The sequence below is a fragment of the Vulpes vulpes genome, chromosome 13 (assembly GCF_048418805.1).
Source record: "Vulpes vulpes isolate BD-2025 chromosome 13, VulVul3, whole genome shotgun sequence".
Lineage (NCBI taxonomy): Eukaryota > Metazoa > Chordata > Mammalia > Carnivora > Canidae > Vulpes > Vulpes vulpes.
In genome coordinates this window covers 63,324,735-63,348,945 of record NC_132792.1, presented here as the reverse complement: position 1 = coordinate 63,348,945, position 24,211 = coordinate 63,324,735, and the positions used below count along the sequence as shown (strand labels likewise).

The 24,211-nt window shown below is 39.6% G+C and overlaps 1 protein-coding gene across 3 annotated transcripts in view; it reads left to right on the top strand.

Moving 5' to 3' along the window:
- ADHFE1 (alcohol dehydrogenase iron containing 1) overlaps positions 1-23,820 on the top strand; it is a 33,627-nt gene extending 9,807 nt beyond the window's left edge. For 2 of the 3 annotated variants that reach the window (XM_072734621.1, XM_072734623.1), the window contains 8 exons: positions 1,515-1,592; positions 2,974-3,079; positions 6,397-6,549; positions 8,515-8,613; positions 12,646-12,724; positions 12,909-13,005; positions 15,601-15,758; positions 23,023-23,820. In XM_072734621.1, the coding sequence (XP_072590722.1) occupies positions 1,515-1,592; positions 2,974-3,079; positions 6,397-6,549; positions 8,515-8,613; positions 12,646-12,724; positions 12,909-13,005; positions 15,601-15,758; positions 23,023-23,106 (854 nt within the window). In that variant the 3' untranslated portion in view covers positions 23,107-23,820. The remainder of the gene's footprint in view (positions 1-1,514; positions 1,593-2,973; positions 3,080-6,396; positions 6,550-8,514; positions 8,614-12,645; positions 12,725-12,908; positions 13,006-15,600; positions 15,759-23,022) is intronic. The other variant, XM_072734624.1, reaches the window with a different exon arrangement.
- Positions 23,821-24,211: the final 391 nt, after the last annotated feature.

Below are 24,211 nucleotides of genomic sequence, written 5' to 3'. Positions count from 1 at the left end.
ATTTTGCAGTTGGCAAAAGACCTTAGGAAAAATGAAAGCAAGAAATTAGCTGAAGCTAATTTCTGATTTCTTCATGTCAGCATAGTACATTGTTGAGAGAGCAGAATAGATTGCAGTTCACTTATGTTTAAAATCCTGATTTTCATTATTGCACAGAGGGAGGCAGTTTGGGTCAGTGGTAGGAAAGTTTGCAGATTTATGCTAGGAAATCACTGTGTGAAGGAGGAGGGAAAGTTATCGTTCCCGTATTATCATATCCCTCTAATGGCAGGTTTGTCTTCTAAACCCCTCTCTGCTTTGTCCCATTTTGCCAACCACTGTGGAGTATAAGGGGAACATTGGCTATTATTTTTCTGATGTTGACTCAACCCTTTCTTCCACATAATGGCTCTTCAGCTGACCTGGGGCTTTGTCTCTGTTCTGGGACATGTGGCCAGCATGGCTGCATCACTCTGGGCAACATCTGCTCTTTGGCTGCCCTGGGGACAGATACGCAAATCCAAAGCAGAATAGCTTGTCTGTCCACGCAGACCTTGGAATCTTTTGGTCTTTTCTTCCCTCCTATTTTATGGCTGTTAGCATAGTACTGTTTAAAGTTTATACTTAAAATGCACTAACTGGTAACTGGACAATATCTGTCTAAAGTTTTGTCCTCTCTCTTCTCCCCCCATAAGCCCCCACTGTGAATGGGCCTTGTGATGGTATAGGAGTAAGTTGAAGGCAGATGAACTGCTTTGACGTGAATGAGAAATCAGCAGGGAGCAACATAATTGATGTCTGGCAAATGGAACCCTCTGGTGAAACTGTGTCAGCATCACACAGAGGGGTGATTAGTAAAGTTTAGAAACTTGACAGAACTACAAAACCACGGAGCCCAGCGAAGGCAGAACATTACTGTGCTTGCTGCCAAGACGGAATAAAGATGTCTTTTAGAGAAGGCAAATATGAGTTTTCTAACCGAGATGCCAAGCAGCCTGTGTTTGAATACCCAGCTGCAGCTGCTTAAGTCCTGGTGCTAGAGTTCCCAGAGTTCCTCGCTGTTGACCCAGAAACAGACATTACACATGCATGTTAAACATACACACCATACATACATGTCATGCCCATATACATGTTGGCACAGGCACTGACATCATACATATGTGTTCATGCAGGTACAGCAGATATCACACATACTCATCAAAGTGCACATATTTGTTAGACATGCCTACATGTCATGCAGACATGGACACCATGCATGTGAAACATGTGTGTATTAATGCAGACAGTGCCATCACATATACACATTAAATATGCATGTTAATGCTGACAGGCATACCATTATGCATGCATGTTAACACAGACTCTGACACATGTAAAGCATACATGTGGATTAATATAGATACACACATCTGGTGAGCAATAGGGGCATCAAAGCTTCCTTCTCTAACTTTGGTCCTTGCTTCCTAAGGCTGAATTAAATATTTCCACTGACCCTTATTTAGATGCTTTATTTAAATATTATTTTTTTCAAGTCCCAACTACCTCAGGAACTGGGAGTGAAACTACAGGAGTTGCCATCTTTGACTATGAACCCTTGAAAGTAAAAACTGGTAAGAACTGTGCCTATAAAAATTGTGTTTAATTCTCTCTCCTACCTTTCAACCCCACCTTCTTTTCTTTAATCCTAATATTTAAAAATCAGGGACTTAAAGATTTAAGGAAAGGGTATGTATGCATACACACCTTTTTTTTCAATACATATAAAAATATGAAATTGTCTAATAAACTTCAAAGAGAATTTAACTTCTCTTTGAAGTTTATTAGACAGTTACCTACAAAAGCATATTGAAATGCCATAATCTTGATTGGCCATTTCTCTGCCCAAGTTAGTAGCTGTATGTCAGTGGTGAATGGTTATTCCCTTTCCTGGACATCTTTTCAACATTTTTTTTTCAACACTTTAAATCAGTTTCATTGAGATACAATTTTTATATAATAAAATGCATGCATTTTAAGAGTTGATTTGATGAATTTTGACAAATAGATACACCCGTGTAACCACTACCCAAATCGAAATATTAAGCATTCCCATAATTCCAGAAATATCCAAAGGTCCCAGGCCTTTGTAGCAGAATAAATTGATTTTCGAGGGCATTTTTTAAAATTTTTTTTAAATTTATTTATTTATGATAGTCACAGAGAGAGAGAGAGAGGCAGAGACACAGGCAGAGGGAGAAGCAGGCTCCATGCACCAGGAGCCCGACATGGGATTTGATCCGGGGTCTCCAGGATCGCGCCCTGGGCCAAAGGCAGGCGCTAAACCGCTGCGCCACCCAGGGATCCCTCGAGGGCATATTTATAGTAACTTTTCTTTTTAAAATTAAACTACATTATCCTTCGACATTATTAAAGATAACAGTAGCCAATACTTGAGTTCTACCTTATAGTTTTTCAGAGACTTTTATGTAATATTTTCTAATATGATCCTTTTATCAGCTATGAGAGATAGAAGCCCTATATTGTTATGATCTAATCTAAACAGAGAACTCAGAGAGACTAAGTGACTTGCGCAAAGATACATAGAAAGTTGCAGAACCAGGACCCAAACCAGTACTGTGCTAGTAAACCATCTCTCTGGAATTTAATCAGTAAATAAGCCCCAATTTGTAGTATTAGCCAATTTCTTTGGTATAGATACTCCCACCATAGCTTGTGACATCATTCAAACCAGAGCTGGGAAGAGATGTGCACACTTGGCTCTTTCAAACCAGAAGGAGCTTCATATCCACTGAAAAACCTAGATTTCTGACTCCAGATCTCTTTCCACTCTTCTTGCTGCCTCCTATCATAAGAATGAATCTCATCTCATATTTTTAATTTTTAAGAATAAATTTTTAATAAATTATTAATAATTGTTAATAAATCCTAAAATAATTTAATTTTTTTAATGGTGTCCATACCTATAGCCTCTATTGAAAATCCCTGTCTTAGGCATTGCTTCGCGAGCCATCAAACCAACACTGGGACTCATCGATCCTCTGCATACCCTGCACATGCCTGACCGGGTGGTTGCCAACAGTGGCTTCGATGTGCTTTGGTAGGTACTGGGGTCATCTGGAGGGGCTTTTCCAGTACCTAAGTCTATGGACAGTATTTTCTTGCTGAAAGCACTTGCTTTCATTCATTGATTAGTGTTCCACAACATCCCCAGCTTTGGCCATCATTATCTGCTTTCCTAGATGAAAACATGGAATGTGTAAAGGCTGATGACTAGGTGAGATCCTGGGTGAGCCACAGACCCGCTGTTCAGGATAGACCATGCCAGCCACAGCTGCTGCCACAGGGACAGAGCGAAAGGAGCAGTTGGAGCTGGCGTGCAGACCCACAACACCTGCCTCTATGGCTACACGAAGCAGGGAATAGCCAGGGATGCCACAGCATAGAAGAGGGAAGGAAAGGGAGCTAATATCTCCTGAGTTGGACTGTGCTCACCATGGCAGCACTTTACACACATCACTGCTTCACCACAGCTCTGCGCCATATGAAAAAGAAACCTGGCTCTGAGATGTTTAGTAACTTCCCAGCGTCAAAGTGCATGCTCCATTGGTCTCAGCTGCATGTACTGATGGATCCCTGAGTGCTGTCCTTCCAGTGTCCTCACAGAGACCCACAGACACTTCACACTGAGCAGTTACCTATTTCATCCACTTGCATGTGTTCATTTTTTGACATTCTAACATCTCTGAACTGAGAACACATCCTAAAATCTGTGGTATGACAGTATGGTTTTCTTCCTCAGTGTTACCTTTTTTTTTAATGGTGTGTCTTATAATGCATGGCATCTTAAATTTGATGAAATCTGATAATTCTCTAACCACCACCACCACCCTACCACCTCACAGCTTCTCCTGAGTCCCTTAACTATGAACTTCTTTGTCATGCCCACACATAACCAGTATTTCCTACCACTTGTCCTGCTTGAATTTCTCCTGTCTGCTCCCTCCTCTTGACCCTCATTGTTCCCACCTTGGTTCATACCTGCCCAGCTCTTGCTTACATAATTGCAGTAGTCTCCATATCAGTCTCTCTGTTTCCATCCCATAATCCTTCCATCTGTCCTCTATACTGGCCTCAACAAGCTCCCAGAATGCAATATAATCATCACACATATACACACATGCACACACACATACACACACCTCTACCTGACAAGTCTTATAGTGGTTTTCCATGCCTAATGCCTGAAGGCAAAGTCTCTTTGGCCCTGGAATGTTCCCAATGCTAGCTCTTTATCTGTTTGGAGAATTCATCTTCCAGTTCCACTGGATCATTCTCTTCTTGATGACTCTTCTTCTTTGTTGATTCTCCCCCTTTCCTCCTCTCAAGTACAACTGACCAATCCACTCTTTGCTCTTCCCCATTGTGTGACCTATACATTCTTTCTAGGACACTTCCACTTCTCATGTCTATTTCCTTCACTGCACTGTGAGTTTGATGAGGAGAGGACCATCTTATTGACTTCTCCATTCCTGCCCCTTGGCACAGTGACTCTCACATCATAGGTATTTGGTTAATATCTGTCAAGTAAAATTCATGCAAACAGAAAGTAGCAGAGTCAGGATTCACATCTAGATCTACCCAAGTCCATGGTCTGCTTTTTTCACTACATTATGTTGCTTGCCAAGAAAGCGGAGAAAATTGTATCCAACTCCACCCCGGTTAACATTGTCAGTACTTTGAAGAGTCATCCCCTAATAACTTGGAAATAAGAAAAATAAGATTACCCTCTCTGATGGGAAATTACATACTAAATAAATAATAAACCAAAACAGTCACCTTTAAGTGAGTGACTCATAGGCCCAAAGACTTCACTGTCAATCAAAGGGAGGGTGGTCCCAGAAAAAAGGAGATTGATGGTAGTTGTCCTTCTGAGTACTGTTTGAGGGAGAGAACACCTAGCCTGAGGAATCTGCCTTTGAGGCCAAGTGGCCTGTTCTGAAGCTGGACATACCCATGTATTCAGCTTATAGGCAGGTCCCTCTATTAGGACTCCATAGGCCTTCTGATCATCATTTGGCATCCATAGGACCTCATGTTAGGGAGAAAAGATGCCATCAAAAGGCTTGGATATCTGTGCCCCTCAGTTGTACATTTCCTTATATTTCTCAATCATATCAATAAATCAACCAATCTCAATAAATCAATAATCAGACTTCTAGGTTCTACATACAGTTTTTGTGAGCTCAACTCTGGGAGTCTGACCCTGAGAGACAGATCTGCTCTTGATCTCAGAATTGAGATGCATGCAGGTTAGGGGTCTGACTACACCTCAGTGGACTCACTGCCACCCCATTCTCCTGACATGGATGCCTCATTCTTGCATTGTTGCACAGATTCCACAGATTTAGAACCATAAGGCCACAGCATCCATCTACCAACTTTACTTAAAATTTTTTTCAATGGTTTGTTCAAAAGCTTTTATCTGCTTCTCATGTATAGAAGAAATTCTCCATTTTAAGACTGAATTATCATGCCCAAAACAGTTCATGTTATAGTGTGCTCCCAAAGCATCATTGATCTAGATGGTTATATGTTTTCTTTATTAGAATTGATGGCAGGCCAGCAGGTGGAGGAAACTCTGAAACTTGGTTCTTGAAATAGCCAACCTTTAGTTTAAGGCATGTCAGAAAAAAAAATTGAATTTTTTTCAGGGCAAAAATTAATAATAATGGTGAATTGTAAGTTTTACAACAGGCTATTCTAAGTTATTATTTTAAGTGCTTTACATGTACCACCTCATTTAATTTTCACAGCAGCACCAGGAAGACATATTATTATTTGCCTTGTTTTAGAGTCACAGGGTAGGTAGTGACTTACCCCAAGCCCTCAGCAGGAAGGTCTTGTGGCAAGATTTACAGCTGACACCAGCATCTGTGTTCTCACCCACTGCAACATACTCTCAATAGGAGGCACAATGTAACTACAGCCCTCCTTAGGTAATATGATATTTGATCAGTACAAGGTATAAAATGGTAAATATATTTTACAAGGAAATCATTTTTTAGATTCAGTGCTTTTCTTCATGACTCAAATATGTAAAAATTTTTATTTGCACTAGAGATTTATTTGATTTATTTGCACTAGAAAAGAGCCATATGTAATCCAGTAACACATACTGGTCAAAAAACACTGTAGTGCTATTCGTATAAACTTCACTGTGTTAATTTCTATAATAAGCAATGACTGTTGGGGGCCAAAGTCTGACCTGGTGGGATGTACTGGGATTATCACTGCTACATAGCATATCTGCAATGGAATGAATACCTAACATGTCCAAAAGAGTTTGTAATCTGAATGGAGGGCAAAAAAGAGAAAGGTACTTTCAATCTATGTGTTTCAAATATTTCCTGTTAGCCATGCCCTGGAATCCTACACTGCCCTCCCCTATCACATGCGGAGCCCTTGCCCTTCAAATCCTATCACTCGGCCAGCATATCAGGGCAGCAACCCAATCAGCGATATTTGGGCAGTCCACGCACTACGGATCGTCGCTAAGTATCTAAAGAGGTATGTGGCCCAGAGGAGACAAACAGAACAGAAGGGGCACCTCGCAGGCTCAGTCAGTAAAGTTTGCAACTCTTGATCTCAGGGTTGTAAGTACGAGCCCCATATTTGGTGTTGAGATTACTTAAAAATAAAATCTTAAAAAAAAAAGAAAACAGAAAAACCATATTCCACCCTCACATAAAATGTAGCATGCTAGATCCGGAAATATCCTGAGCAAGTCTGTTCATCAAAAGATCAACCACTGGATGTAGAGGAGCACCAGAGTCCAGCAAGCTCTAGAAAGATGAAAAGGATGGGGAGGGACGCACAGGAGGACAGATGAAACCTGAATCCTTCAGTCTGAAAAGGCAAAGGCAAAGGAACAAAATATGAGCCCCTGATTTCTGAAAGTTGCATATAGAAGGATTATTCATCAAAGCCTCGAAATGAGAGCTCAGGTGAGGGGAGATGTCCTTTGAGATTTGGCTACCCCAAGAGCTGAAATGAGATCCAGAGAGGCAGATGTTGGCTGTGCTCATGCAGGCCCTGTCCAAAGGCACACAGAGTCAACCAAGTAAGCAAACTAACATGAACTAAATTTAAGAGATACATGTATAGAGTTAGGAGATATAAAAAGCTTTCTAAAGATTTATGAATGATGTAGCCATGACTGGCTCCTAAGAGAGCAGAGATATACTTAGAAATATTCTTAGTATATCTAAGAGCTATACTTAGAGATGAAAGCCAATCCCTGAGACATTAAGACCTATGCAAAGTCAGACTCACTTTTATACTTAACATGTAACGGAGGGAAAGAACACATCAGGTTGGACCTGGATGTGAATGCAGTGTTTCCTCTGGCCCCGAGCTGGAAGCTGTACTAGAGAGGGAACACAGACCACATTTTATAGTAAGAGCAGGGGAAAGGAACACAGAACTGTTTCTGGAAGCCATCAGGGAGCAGGGTAGCATTTGACTGGGTAGATGCAGATCCAGATAATGGTCAGCCAGTGTGCATGACAAGGACAGAAGGCTTGGCAGAGCACAGTGAAGGGTTAGTGGGTAAAAAGAACAGGGAAGGCTAAAGCCTCATCATCTGCTCTCTTTCATCTTGTTATTCAGGGAATAAGAAACTAGCACTGGGTTTAGAAAGGAGCCACAGATGCCTAACCATTCCAAATGAAAGGAGATAAAAGGCTGTAGCACTCTTACTTCAAAACAGGAACCCTTACTCCAGGCAAAATCGTGAAAAGCAAGCAAGGAGTGGTTTGTCGTTCTTGGCAGTCTTAGGCTTCCTCCCTGGAGCAGGATTTCTAAGCAAGTGTGTGCAGGATGGTTGAGCTGCATCTGCAAGGGGCCTTTGAGAATTTGCTTTTCCAAAGTGGCATTGGGACATCTACAGCAGGCAAAGCCTTGTCCTACAATAACATCCCACTTCCATAATGATAAATATTAAAATAACATGTAATTTCCACAGATACTAAAAGAGGCCTCCAGAGGGTTCTGTTTGGGGCAGTGTCACAGAAAGAAAAACAGCAGGGCAAGCTGCGATTAGCCTGCAGGCAGCCCCAGGTGACCGGGACTCATTTCAGAGAACCAGTCTGGGCTCTGTGCATTCTGAGTATATGTTTACTTGAAGTCCATTCACAGCTGCCGTCAAGATCATTGACAAATGAAGAAGAAGAATGAGTCTCAGGGCACTTTTCTAGAGTAGCTCATAATCCAAGGGTCAGTGCTTTGCTTCCGCTGGCACTTTTATCACATGAGCAGCCTGACAGCATATTTATTATGCCTTTGCCCAAAACCATTGATGAGAAAATATGTTTCCCTTCGGTTTTCGTTTAGAAGACAAGATGTCATTTGAATAAGTTGCCTAATTTTTCTTTCTACCGAGTAGAATTTCTTTTTTCCCAGATCTTTCCCTAAGGCAGCTTTTTATTCAGTAGGAAATGCCAATGTTGATGTAAGTATTCATATCATCCACAGGGCTGTCAGAAATCCTGATGATCTTGAAGCAAGGTCTAATATGCACTTGGCAAGTGCTTTTGCTGGCATTGGCTTTGGAAATGCTGGCGTTCATCTGTGGTGAGCAATTTGAGATTTTATTTCTTCACCTAAGCTATTGCTTTTATTTAAAAAAGCATTAGCATTTTTAAAATGTTCATAACTTAGGACAAGTAGTAAGATCTAAATATGCCATAAGAAGAAATTTAACTTAGGGTCCTGGAATATTTTCTTAATTCAAAAGTAATTTATTGGGCCATAGATTTGTTTTTAAGTTGTTTTTTTTTTTTAAATAAACTCTACCCCTAACGTGGGGTTCAGACTCATGACCCTGAGACCAAGAGTCACATGCTCTACCGACTGAGCCAGCCAGGCACCCTCAATAGATTTTTTTTTGGTAACAGCCTTATTGAGATACAATTCACATACTATAAAATTTATCCATTTAAAATGTATAATTCGGTGGGTTTTAGCATATTCATAGATTTGTATAGCCATTACCATAATCAATTTTCAAACATTTGATTGACCTGAGAAGAAATCCCATACCCCTTCACTGTTACCCATCAATCCTCCTATAACCCCCAGTCTTAAGCAACTACTAATCTACTTTTTTTTTTTTCATGGCAAAAACCCTCAGCAGATTAAGTTTATTTTTTTGTATATTTTTTTATTGGAGTTCGATTTGCCAACACATAGCATAACACCCAGTGCTCATCCCGTCAAGTGCCCCCCTCCGTGTCTGTCACCCAGTCACCCCATCCCTCTGCCCACCTCCCCTTTCACCATCCCTTGTTTGTTTCCCAGAGTTAGGAGTCTCTCATGTTCTGTCACCCTCACTGATATTTCCCACTCATTTTCTCTCCTTTCCCCTCTATCCCCTTTCACTATTTTTTATATTCCCCAAATGAATGAGACCATGTAATGTTTGTCCTTCTCCAATTAACTTACTTCACTCAGCATAATACCCTCCAGTTCTATCCACGTTGAAGCAAATGGTGGTTATTTGTCATTTCTAATGGCTGAGTAATATTCCATTATACATATAGAACACATCTTCTTTATCCATTTGTCTTTCAATGGACACCGAGGCTCCTTCCACAGTTTGGCTACTGTGGACATTGCTGCTATAAACATTGGGCTGAAAAAAATAATAATAATAATAAACATTGGGCTGCAGGTGTCCTGCCATTTCACTGCATCTGTATCTTTGGGGTAAATCCCCAGCAGTGCAATTGCTGGGTTGCGGGGTAGTTCTATTTTTAACTCTTTGAGGAACCTCCACACAGTTTTCCAGAGTGGCTATACCAATTCACATTCCCACCAACAGTGCAAGAAGGTTCCCTTTTCTCCACATCCTCTCCAACATTTTTGTTCCCTGTCTTGTTAATTTTCCCCATTCTCACTGGTGTGAGGTGGTATCTCATTGTTTTGATTTGTATTTCCCTGATGGCAAGTGATGTGGAGCATTTTCTCATGTGCTTGTTGGCCATGTCTATGTCTTCTTTGGTGAAATTTCTGTTTGTGTCTTTTGCCCATTTCATGATTGGATTGTTTCTTTGCTGTTGAGTTTAATAAGTTCTTTATAAATCTCTAATCTACTTTCTATCTCTGGAGATTTACTCTGGATATTTTATGCAAATGGAATTATATAATATGTGGTCATCTGTGCCTTTAATTTAGCATAATGTTTTCATGGTTCATTCATACACACATCAATATGTCATTCTTTTTTATTGCCAAGTAACATTGTACTGTATGGATATACCACATTTTATTTATCTGTTTATCAGAAGATGGACATTGGGTTGTTTCCACTTGTTGGCTATTAGGGTAGCCAATACTCTTACTTCATAACAGGAACCCTTACTCCAGGCAAAATCATGAAAAGCAAGCAAGGAGTGGTTTGTCGTTCTTAGCAGTCTTAGGCTTCCTCCCTGGAGCAGGATTTGTGTACAAGCTTTTGTGAGGAATACTCAGTAGGAGTGAAATGGTAACTCTATGTTTAAATTTTGAGGAACTACTATTGTTATCCACAGCAGCTATACCATTTTACATTTACATTAACAGTGGCTAAGGGTTCTGACTTTTCCACATCCTCCCCATGTGTCATAGATTTTTGAAACCTCAAATATAAGAATTTTTATCCTAATCTCACAAAAAGAAAGGGATCAAAATCTTTGTCAGTAGCCCAGAATTGATTTGTTTGATCAGAACTTTACTGGTATGATGTCTTAAAATTGAATACCAGTGATCACTGAGAATTAAAGAATAGGCTTTTGCTACGGAGAGTACAGTGAAGTCACCCCCAAACTTGGCTGCTGAGAGCACAGATTGATACCACCATTCTAAAAAGCAAGTGAATGTGGTGCCTGGGTGGCATGGCTGGTTAAGCACCAACTTTTGGTTTAAGTTCAGGTTGTGATCTCCTGGTTGTGGGATTGAGCCCTGCACTGGGCTCTGGTCTCAGCATGGAGTCCACTTGAGATTCTTTCTTCCTCTCCCTTTGTCCCTCCCACTCATATTCTCTCTCTCTTTCTCTTTCTCAAATAAATAAATCCTTTAAAAAATAAATTAATAAATAAATTAAAAGCAAGTGAGCAAAATCTATCCAGAGCTTGAAAATTATTTATATCTTTGGGCCCACTAATTTTAGTTCTATGAATGAAGCCTAAAGAAATCATCATCATTTGATCAAAGTATTTCTTTCTAAGAATATTCACCTAAGTTGTATGTATAGTTGAAAATTTGGAATCATCCTAAATTTCCAACAGTTTGGGAATGGTTAACTGAATCGCAGTACTCAGAGAATAAAATAAGGCTATTGAAAGAAATGTTTTAGAAGAATAGGAAATGATATGGGAAAATGTTTATAAAGAATATTAAATAGCAAAAGCAATGTTTGAAACTATGTATATATAATCATAAGTTAAAGGTATGCATCAAAAGACTAGAAGAAATATCCTATAATGATTATCTTTAAGAAATAGGATTATGGACCATTCTAATTTTTACAAAGAACATATACAACTCTTAAAAGAAATCGAACTAAGTTGTTAGATATCATTAGAAAGTTACTTTTGAAAGCTACATGAACCCTTTCACATCATGAAAACACACTAAGCAATGATTTTCCAAATACTGTGAAACCCAAGAAAGGTAAAGCACTTTCCTAAGTACCCAGCATTTCAGAGAACCAGTAGCTTCTGCTTCATCTCACAAAATTTGGTAGGCAAGGGATACCTTTTTTAAATAAATAATCATGCAGTTCCCCCAGAATACTTTGTCTTCCTATAAAATGTAAGTCATTTGCTGAATAAGCCCACATAATCCACATTAAAAGATTTACAGACCATTATACTATTGTAAAGCATTTCATTTTCAAGATCTTAATAATAAATATATAAGCTTCTCACAATATATATCTCTGGGTATGACTAATAAACTATAATATAGTCCTGTTTGTTCACTAAGAATTCAAGAGAACATAAAAAAAGTTTTTTTCAAAAACAAATTAAAAAAATCCCACAAATAAAAACTATGGTGCCTTTTCTTACCAACCTTTCAAATTACAATAACCATTTATGATTCAACTCTATTAGTATGTAACATTTGAAAGGATGTATCAGTTATTGATGGGACAGATCACTGGAGGGTCCAGCTTGCATTCTAATGCAGCACATCTTGGCTCATAACACACCCACATTGTCAGCTTGTATAGGAAGAGCACACTGCCAAGGCAAGTGCAGAACAAAATAGAAAACACATGCCCTGAAGCTTATTAAAGAAATTTCAAAGTAAATTCTTGATTTCTTCAAGATCATCAGGTTATCAATGTGTTTGTGAAGCAATTTCTGCAACACTTTTTAATGACATACAATCCTATAAGCATTTGAATTTGAACATTTCAAAGGTTTTGTTAATGATTACTCAAAATGTCCAATGCATAATAATATATTGTTGTATCAAAGAAAACAGAATGTATAACTCCCTTTGTGAGATAATTATATTGTCAAAAGGCTGTTAAGGACTCTCCCATAAAACTATCTTTGTTTTGCTAACTTGAATTTCTGATATCTATATGTCAACATAAGGACTTTCTTTCTTTTCTAGCCATGGAATGTCTTACCCAATTTCAGGCTTAGTGAAGACATATAAAGCAAAGGATTATAATGTGGATCACCCACTGGTGGTAAAATCATAATAAATTCTTTAATTAAATTTCATGTCTTTGCAGTTGCCATAAATGTATTTATCAAATATATTTGTCAATTCTTGATTGCTTGGAGTATAGGGTAAAGTAATTTAATACCTAGAATATGCAGGTTGAAGACCCAACTTTGCACCATTGGTCACCATATTTTGTTTCTTTTCAGCCTCATGGCCTTTCTGTGGTACTCACCTCCCCAGCAGTGTTCACCTTCACAGCACAGATGTCTCCTGAACGGCACCTGGAAACAGCAGAAATATTGGGTATGAACCAATACTCATAAATCTGTGACCCGCATGTGTGGAGCATTTCATAGGGTTGCTTCTGAAGATAAACCATAAAGGATAATAATACCCACAAAATTGCTTTGAAATAGTTTAATAATAAAATGCGAGTCACCTGCCTAAAGTCCTACCTATCATTAAAATTCTGTAATTTTGCTTCCAATAGTCCATTAACAATAAAATGAAACCAACTATTGCTGATGTTAAATTTGTAGTGATAATATTTCTCTTCTTTTCATCCCCAAAGAACATGAAACTCTTTACATAGTGTTAATGTTGCGAATGGTTTTTGCTATCAAGGTGATAAAATGAATCTAATTCAGGAAGTAACTGTGCATTCCCAGTAATAGAAAATCTAAACAACTAGAAACTTTATTAAAAAAATCCCAAAAGAAGAATTTGCTTGGCTACTCTGTAGAATAAACAGTGTCTTATAACAAGACACCTACAGTGCTCTTTGAATCTCACAAGAAATAAAATTATATTCAGGCTAGTAAAATTTTTCAGTAATTTTTCTATGACGAGAACTCTTTTAAGTAGACTTTGAGTATTTGATTAACTTTCCAAACATTTTATTCCCCTACTTGTGTTTAGGGTAGGAAGGGAAAAGCAAAAAAGAAAACTTCATTATGCTCTTCTAGCTCCAGCCGTTGGAGAGGTTATTTCCAGGAAGGTAGGCATGACCACAGACTCCTTCTACGTACACTTCTTTGACTCCCTTCTCTCTCACACTGACGTTTTGTGCTTTTGCAGAGTTCCAGGTGCTGTGCTGTGCTGGGAATCCTAATGGGAGACATGCAGGGTAGAAAAGCAGTGCAGGGGTTTCATTTTCCAGCCTGGGCTGCTGGAAATACGGTGCGAACCTTACCAAGGACCTTGTGTTCCTTTCGCCTTTTAGATGGGGGTGTTTTTCAGCCATTTTGGGGACTCAGATGCCTTGTAAATAGGCAGTGTAAGTAGGAAGGAGCCCAAATAGTAGGCTAGATGTATGGTAAGTGGGAAAGTCTTAGAGAACTCAAAGTTAAAATTCCAGGCAACCAACATCACTGAGAAAGCAACTCCTCTGATAGACAAAACTCAGAGTAGAAGAACCCTCCTTGCATAGGAAGTGTTGTTGTTATTCCATATTTAGCCATTAAATATTTCAATTTCCTATGTAATCTTAGATTTTCTTAGCTTTATACCAATTTATTCTCTTCCCTATCCTCTCTTTTTTTCTAAAACACTTCACAGGAAAACACAGAGGCTTTGATGGTGTGTTTTATGGCAGCAATCCCAGGAACATAAAAACCTCATAAACCTTGTATCGTGTGTCACCTTTCCACCTAATCCATATTTCAGCTGCTGCTGTGTAATACAGACTGGTCTTGTCATGCACGGTTTACCTTCCATCCACCCTCTCTCCCAACTAGCCCCATATCTGGTTCTATTTATACATTTTCCTGGATTACTAAAACAGTTCTTGCTGTCGTAGAAGAAAAAAGTTAAAACTAATAGTGTGCTTCAGTATGGAGGTAAACTATACATTCTAGTCTCATTTTGAACAATACAGAGAAAGCAGACTTAGACTCAACGTGAAGCATTCTGGATAATAACTAATGCCACATCTGTCTGTCGAGTGCTTCACTTCCTGGCAGTGAATGTGTTTGACTAAAATGGATGTGGGGCTGGAGTGCTAAGGTTCTGGGAACTGTCACTGCTACCCTGCCTGAGGACAGAACCCCTAGCTCTTCCAGACTGTCTCTGTGATTTCAAGTATTAATTTTTAATCATGTCCAGATTTTGCCCTTACAAATTTCCAACCCTTGGCGATCTTCTTCCGCCTTCACCAACATCATTATTACCTACGTAGGAAATACTGTTTTCTGAGAGTCTTTATGTCCTTAGTTCTGTCTGACTGGTTCTGTAATGTTTATTTAGAGGAACCCACCCTGCCCCTTGGCAACAGAGCCCCAAATAAAAAGTTTTATAGCTATAGAGAGGAAATATTTCCTTCCCTGGCCACATAATCCACTTTTGTCACTTTTCTCTGTTTGGGCAGTCAGTGCTGGAGCTTTTGTACTTCTATATGTCCTTGCCTCACAAGGTGTTGCAGAGGGTTGGTCTTCTTTTCCTAAGACGTTGCTGTGAGGAAAGACATCGAACACCTATACCTCTAGATGTCAGCAAATTCCAAGCCTTGAAAGTTATATAAGCTGTGTTTTCTCCTACAAACACTCCTTCCTCTTCATCCAAACACCAGCCTTCTTTTTTGGTCTCCTCCCTGTGCTTCTTTTCTTGGCTTAGTTCCTCTTCTTCCCACCACACCAGGGGCAAGCAGCCCATCGGAAATGTGAGAGCCAAGTTAGCCCCCCGCCCACCAGCCAACTTCTCTCTGCAGAGGATCTTGGGGTTCTGCAGGCCAGCCTGGCCCATCTGTCAACTGCGGAGTCGATCACTGGGCTGGCCTCCATGTGGTGGCACAGCGGTGGCCTTGTCCTTGGTGGTAGGGAACCAGCAGTAGGCTATATATTCACCTATCTTGTGACTGAATTATACAGACTCTCTCTACAGTCAGCACTTTGTGTCTTCTAGGAGCTGACACCCGCACTGCCAGGATCCCAGATGCTGGGCCTATTTTGGCAGACACACTCCGGAAATTCTTATTCGATCTGGATGTTGATGATGGCCTAGCTGCCATTGGTTACTCCAAGGCCGATATCCCAGCATTAGTGAAGGGAACTCTGCCCCAGGTAAGAGATGCAGTGCGTCCTCTCTCCCTTCTGAGAAGCACAAAGCTTGGTCCATTTGGGGTGTCTTGGGGAGAGGAAAACCTAGGGGTCCTCCAGCAGCTTTCAGGTCTCCTCCACATCAGACAGCAGCGCTTGTCTTCCTGAGGGAAGGGGCCAGTCTCCCTCATCTTTATATTCTTCCATAAAACTGTGGCTTTTGGGAGCTTTTATGGTGTAACTGAAAGGATCTCTTATAAAAATTCAAGGTGAAAACAACCACATTTTTCTTGAGGTATGGCAAAATTTCCCTTTTTACCACTTCTGCTCTTTTAAAAGTCCTCTATAAAACTATGTGAAGCTCTTCCAAAAAGACCACTGATATTATTTTATATCATAAAGAGTTATAAATTCCTACTACTTTGCAAAAAATGGGCATGGCTTTAAATCAGTACTATTACAAAATCACTTCTTAATGAATCTGGGAGAGTACATATTTTATACATATACGTAGATATATCATCTGTGTCACTTTGAGTCTTATTTAAATGTTGCTAAAGAATTTAAACTGAGCTGCCAACCTTTATTGAGTGGAATCATAAGAGATGTAGAGTTTCCCCTCCAAGTTTCTCCTGAAGAGAATTTACCCTCCCATTGGACCGCTCTACATTTTGGATCAGATACCCATGTGCTATAGCATCAGATCCTAATAGGATCCTAATAGTTCACTGCAATTCACCGTAAAACAGAGCCAGAGTCATGAGCTCTTGGTCTGGGGACCATACCATGCTCACCATGCCCAGAGTATTCACTTAGTCCCCCTGTCTAAAATGGGGAAGACGTGAGTTACTTAAACACTATAAGGACTCGAGGGCAAGGCACTTCTACCCAAAATGAAGGCAGACATGGATCTCTCACTGACTTTGAAACAGAGTTAACAGCTGGAATATCCACACCACACTGATTCCTGCTTACCACAAGTAGCAGTGCTTTTCCTCAACCCACTCTGGTTAAACAAAAGCCTCACACTAGCTTCTTCCCCACTTAGCAGCTGCTTAGAATGTTGAAGACCTCACCTCTCATGTAAGATGATATGTGTATGGATTGGGTTAGCGGACTCATATGTCCTCAGGAGGTAGGTAGGTAATAGCAATAAACAAAGTAATTTAAAGCAGCAGTGAGTGGTGGGGATTTTGATGAAATGGAAAGCTCATAATTCATCTCATTGGGTGAGTGTCTTTTCAGCTACAATTTATTATCCCCAAGCAGAAGTTCAGGTCCCAACATTGGTAGAGCTTCCAACTTAAAAAAACAAAAACAAAACAAAACAAAAAAACAATCTGGATGTTTGTATTGTATTCCCTGATTACCCACTGTACAAACTAAACATGACCATTTGGCCAGCAATTTCCCTGACTTAGACTCAGGCCCAGTAGCTTCAGTCATATCTACAAATATAAGTGAATAAGAAAAAGAAACATCTCAAAGTATAGCTAGGATAACTCATAAACCCTTAATGCTAATCAACAAGCCCAAGGGACTAAATAGCCAAAAAAAAAATTCAACCAACACAGTTATTTTATCCAAACCTACTAGACCACAAGTTCCATGAGTACAGGACCTGTTTTGCTCATCCTTCCTCTACTGCACCTAGCACAGGCTAGTAGAGATGTTAAAGGAACACATACCTGTACCATCTCTCCTAAGTCTTCAGGGCAGGTGAGCTTAATGGCTGAATGGTAGTAACTTTTTCAGAAGTTTCCTTACACTAAATAGGATTCACCTAATGACAAGAAGCCATGAAAGCCTGTCCATTGATACCAGAGACCAAATGGTCTCTACAGTTTTGACATGGTGGTTGGCTCTTATAGCATGGTTCCAGTGACAGTGCCACTCCTGCAAGAGGAATTCTGAAAAGCTCTACTTGTTCAAGAATGTGTGTTTGTCAACCTCCAGCGATGGTATCCACGATTTTCAGATGAAACTATGTGATATTCTTGGCCATTTAATTACTAGTGGCAAGCATCTTCCAGCCATCAGCACACAGTGGCAAGTGTGTACTGTTTAAATTCTACTGTGCTCAGTCTTCTACTTTCAGAAACTGTTCCAAATAGCAACAGATCCATACTAACATTTGAGACTACCCACTAAAATAGCAAGTTAGGGCAGCCCAGGTGGCTCAGCAGTTTAGCGCCGCATTCGGCCCAGGATGCAGTCCTGAAGACCTGGGATCAGGTCCCATGTCGGGCTCCCTCCATGGAGCCTGCTTCTCCCTCTGCCTGTGTGTGTGTGTGTGTGTGTGTGTGTGTGTGTGTGTGTGTGTCATGAATAAATAAATAAAATCTTAAATAAATAAATAGCAAGTTAATTAGGTATCATATTAAATGCCTCAGGGCATATATCACACTAAGAAGTCACAGATAGCAAGACCTTAATTAGACAAAACTGATTTTTTAGTTTCATAAAAGATGCAAGGTAAATTGAATCTTTCAAGTACAAGTCATGTCTGTAAAGTAGGAGGCCAGGATCCCCTCATGTTGTACTCATAAGGCAGCCCCAATATGAATGCTGTTTTTTAAATCATGTGTTTGTGATTGAGAGAAACAGTTAATTTTAATAAACTAGCACTAGTTCCATTTTAGAGTCCATGTAATTGAGTCAATGTGTCCTATATATGGAGAGGGCAGGAGACAGGGCAGATTCACAGGACTTTAGGAGGAATCTTAGAAATCAGCCTGTCTGTTTTGCAGATGAAGAACTACTATGGGTTTTTTGTTTGGTATTTTTGGCAGCAGGGAACATTTTACAGGAATGCTATGGCAACTTCAGAATTTTACACATGCAGCAGGCTAATCTTCACTTATTAGTATCTACAGGATTTAAGGTAGTGAGAGGGATAGACTGGTTGCAGCAAAGAATATTGCCAGAAAGATTATTTATGTAGTCGACATTTGATAAAGCTTCTTTTATGTTCAGCAAGGAAGGATCAGTTTTCACTGAAAGGAACAACCAGGCCAGTATTCCTGACCAAACACCACATCCCATACTGATGGCTGCAAACAGCAGCCCTGTGTACAGAGGCTTCCAACCGCTATAGCCGGGCTGCAAGGCGAGCAGGCAAGAATAAATCAATCTTCCAAGCGGGGTTTCTGAAACCTCTGGAAAAAAACATTTACATTTCAAATCAAAACATTTCATTTCTGAGGAGAGCTGTCTACCAAAATGAGCACTTCCACTCCCTGGCAGACAGGCCAGCCAAAATGTTGTTATTTTATGAATGTGCTAAAAGTAGTAGTCAGGATTTATTTCAGTGCCCATGTTAATCAGTTGTCCTTCGGTCTTACACGTCTATAAATAATAGTGCATTGCTGAACACATCTTAAGTCTGAGAGTTTAGCTTTTATATGGCATAGATGATATCTGTGGGGATATATATCACAAACTTTATGTCCCTATCCTCATTTAACCTATCAGGGGGTATTAGAAATGTGGAAGAGAAATTCAAAGCAGCTTGGCCTGAAGTACTTCTGAGACTCCTGAACTATGCCAAAGATGAACAGGATTGTTTTAAGGGCCTCTGAACCCATCAGATAAGATTCTCTCCTGTTATATAGGCAGAATAGTGTGAGAGTAATTATCGGCCACAGCAAACGCCGAACTTCAGTTCTTGACTCTTCCACCGACACATATGTACATCACCATGAACAGGTCTCTGCCTTGCTGTGGATTTTCACAATTTGTTTAGAGTCTCTGAAGATCTGCTGCAGCATAACATTTTACTTTGGTCTTACCCATACTCATCAGCATGTCCCCATCCTTCTCCCATCTGTCCATTCATCCTTCCTTGTTTTTTAATTATCTTTTTAATCGTGGTAAAATATACCTAACATAAAATTTATTATTTTAACCATTTTTAAGTGCACAATTCAGTGCCACTGAGTACATTTAGTGTTGTGCAACCAGCACTACTATCCATTTCCAGAACTTTTAAATAATTTCAAATTGTAGCTCTGTTTAGTAGGCAACAATAATTGCCCTTTCCCAGCCCCTAATAACTTCTATTCTACTTTCTATGAATTTGCCTATTTCAGGTACCTCATATAAGTGGAACTCTACAATATTTGTCCTTTTGTGTCTGCATAATGTCTTCACTTATCATAAATCTTTAATGTGTCAGAATTTAATTCCTTTTTATGGCTGAAATTATATTCCATTGCACCTGTTACCACCTGTTGCTCATCCATTCATCTACAGATGGACAGTTGGGCTTTTCCACCTTCTAGCTATTGTAGACAGTGCCACTGTGAACATTGCTGTACAAATACGTTTTAGTCTCTGTTTTCACCTCATTTAGTCATATGCCAAGGAATAAAGCTGTAGGATCATAGGGTAATTCTCTGTTTAGCTTTTTGAAGAACCACCAAACTGTGTTCCATAGAGGCTGCATCATTTTACATTCCCACCAACAATGCACGAGGGTTACAATTTCTCCACATCTTCATCAAGATTTATTATTTTTCGGGATCCCTGGGTGGCGCAGCGGTTTAGCTCCTGCCTTTGGCCCAGGGCGCAATCCTGGAGACCCGGGATCGAATCCCACATCGGGCTCCTGGTGCATGGAGCCTGCTTCTCCCTCTGCCTGTGTCTCTGCCTCTCTCTCTCTGTGTGTGTGACTATCATAAATAAATAAAAATTTAAAAAAAAAAGATTTATTATTTTCCTTCTTTTTTTTTTTTGATAGCTATCCTGATGGATGGGAAGTGAGAACTCATTGTGGTTTTGGATAGCATTTTGCTAATGACTAAAGATATTGAGCATCTTTGCATGTGCTTACTGGCTATTTATATATCTTCATTTAAGAAATATCTATTCAAGTCTTTTGCCTATTTTTTATATTAACTTTTCTTAAAATTTTATTTATTTGACAGTGAGAGAGACAGACAGACAGATAGCACAAGGAGGCAGAGCAGCAGGCAGAGGGATAGGGAGAAGCAGGCTCCCCGCTGAGCAGAGAGCTGGCATGGGGCTCGATCCCAGGACTGTGGATCATGACCTGAGCCAAAGGCAGACCCTTAACCTACTGAGCCACCCAGGTGCCCTCTTTTGCCTATTTTTAAGTTGATTGTTTGGGGTTTCCTGCTGTTGAGTTGTAGTAATTATATATTCTAGTTATTAATCCCTTATCAGATCTGTAATTTGCAAAAACTTTTCTCATTCTACCTGGGTTGTCTTTTCAACTCTCTTGAGAGTGTCCTTTGATGCATAAAAGTTTTAAATTTTGATGTAACCCAATTCACCCATTTTTTGTATTGCCTGTGCTTTTGGTGTCATATCCAAGAAATTATTGCCAAATCTAATATCATGAGATTTTCCTCTGTTTTCTTCTAAGAGTTTTGGTTTTAGCTCTTACATTTAAATCTTTACACTTAGGCCTATTCTGAGTTAATTTTTTAATACACCCTTCCTATTTTCATTCTTTCTTTCACCTTACAAATACTTACTGAGGTCTTACTATATACTATGCATTGAATGGGATGCCGTGAGGAGGAAAATAAAATCTCTTCATTCCCTCATGGAGATTACATTCTAGTGAGAGAAGATAGATGATTGACATCTAATCAAATATATAAATAAAATACTAATGAAATCATTTTAGATGATGCTTAGTAGTGTGAAGGAAAACTTGGGTGATGAAATCATGATTTCACATGGAACAGTGTGGAGGGACCAGCAAGGGTGGTCACAAGAGGTTTTGGCTAGAGGTAAAGGCAGTCACATTAAGACCTGGGAGAAGCCCTCTGGGCAAAGGGGAAAGGCTCTGAGATAGGGTGAAGATGAGCATTTTCATGGTAGAGAGGGGACTGTAGGGCTTAAGTGAGACGAACTGATGGGAGAAGAGTCAGAGCTGAGATGAGCAGCAGAGCCAGAACAGAGTGGCATCGGTGGCCATGGTCTTGTCATTGCAGTAGAAAGTCCTCAGAGAACATTAAGCAGGTTATGAGATAAATTTATTCTGGGGTGAAAAAGTTATCACTCTGGCTGCTGTATGGAGAATGGCCTCTAGGGGGAGAGAGTAGAGCAAAAGTAGAAACAGACTTTTGGAGGCAGGAGTCAGGATGACAGCCGGGTTGTGGTGGAACAGGAGGTGATAAAGTGGTCAGATTTTGGATTTACTTCTGAAGTAAATCTGACACATTGATTGGTGGATTAAACTTGTAGAGAAGGAAAAAGGAATCAACAGGACTCCTAGGCTTTTCCCTGAGTGACTGGCTGTCATTGCTGAGATGAGAAAAATGAGAGGCAGGAGAAGTCAGAGTTCTGTCTTGAGTATGTGATTTTGAGATGCCAATACTGTACCCCACACACACCATTTTCATTAATTCAGCAAATAACTGTTGAGCACCTATGTACTGTGTGTCAAGCACTCTAGTAGGCCCTGGGCAGGAAGAGTGAACACAGACCTGCCCTCATGGAGATGAGTACTTATAAGAAAACAAACCGAGAGACCTATGAAAATGGAACCAAAACTCTGGCATAGATCTTATTTAAGCCCAGAAATTTGGACACAGGGTAGTCATTATAGTATCTTTTAATCTCCTGTCCCACTGGGATTAAGGAGACACTGATGGGGGGTATAAATAGCAATAGGATATGCTTTCTGTCTTTGCTGACTCCACTCAATAACGTTGGAGAAATTAAGCAAGTCACTGAATTGACTTGGGAAGGTAGAACTAAAACCTTAGTTAATAAGAAAAAGGAGTCATGTGTAGTCCATAGCCGTAAAATTGACTATGAAGTCAACTTATGACCTAATGAAGTCTTTCTGAATGTACTTTAGGTCCAAATTGCAAAATATACAGTCCTTGAAGTGAAGGACAACCCAGTTCTAATTTCCTTGGCAGCACATGCTGTGCCCAGGCACAGGCACTGGGACAGTGCTCTCTGCACAGAGAACCCACCTGGCAGAGTCTGCTGCCCAGTGTAGTTTGGTCATCACTGAAGGTGTTTTGCCCAAGGTGGGTTTGGTTCTGTACTTTAGGCAGAAGGCTATTTCCAGAACATAAGGCAAGGGCAATGGACCTTGAAAGCTTTGTGGGAAAGTGGTGTCACGTGATGAACTTCGGAGTTGGGGATCAGCTCGTATGATGGAAACAAGAAATATGATTTTTAAAGATATGATTATTATCAAGTCATTGTTTCTTATGGCCAAGTTGATTTACATAACCTAGTAGCTTTTACAGACTAGCTTTTTAGAGCCCTGGGTAAATCCTTTTGTTTACTATTTCAGGAAAGGGTGACCAAGCTTGCACCACGCCCTCAGTCAGAAGAGGATCTATCTGCTCTGTTTGAAGCTTCAATGAAACTGTATTAATTTTCATTCTCACTGAAAGAATTCCACTGGCCATCATAGTCCTGACAACAAAAGCCGAGCTAGCCAGAACTTAGTCTTTTCATCCACATATAACTTATATGTTACCAGTTTGGATGTGATATAAATTTATCCTGCAGAAGATTCCCTGATGTTCAAAGTCAAGCTACTTCTATACAACTGGGAAAATGCCCACTATGTTAGACCTTGGGCTAGACTTTAGGGATCTGTGTTCCTGCACCAAACCCCACAGATTGCCACTGCTCTATTTATCAAATGGGCAAAAATTCAGTATCTATCAAAAACATAAACGCACATATCCTATGCCCAGTAACCCCTAGTCTAGAAAGTTATCCTATAGAAATACTAGCACAAGTGTGTCAAGAAATATGGCAAGGATGTTTCTAGTAACACTTTTTCTAATTAAAAAAAAAATTGGGGGATCCCTGGGTGGCTCAGCGGTTTTGTGCCTGCCTTTGGCCCAGGGCATGGTCCTGGAGTCCAGGGATCAAGTCCCGCGCTGGGATCCCTGCATGGAGCCTGCTTCTCCCTCTGCCTGTGTCTCTGTCTCTCTGTGTGTGTGTCTCTATGAACAAATAAATAAAATCTAATAAATAAATAAATAAATAAATAAATAAATAAATAAATAAATAAATAAATCTATTGGAAATAAACCCATGATATACTGCTAACTTGGAAAAAAGCAGAACAATTGTATATTTGCATGGTCTGATTTTTACTTTTTAAATTATAAATATATGTCTATTTATTGAGAGAAAAGAAGGATACATAACAATATTAAAAGTTATCACTGGAGAAATGGAATTTGGGGCATTGAGAATCAAGAGAAAATAATCACTTTATATTTTATACCTCCCTTTTTATTTTATAAACGTCCATATTGTTTGGATGTGTTACAACAAGCACATTCTTTCTAATTTTAAGAGGGCCACTAAAATAAAATGAAAGGGCCAGAGAACAGAGAAAAATATCATTTTGTTTATTTTAGGTCAAATTCATCTTAATTTATAAAAATACTAGTAACTAATATTTAAAGATGAAAACAGATCCAAAGAGGTAAAATATTAGAGACTGATCCTCATGTAAA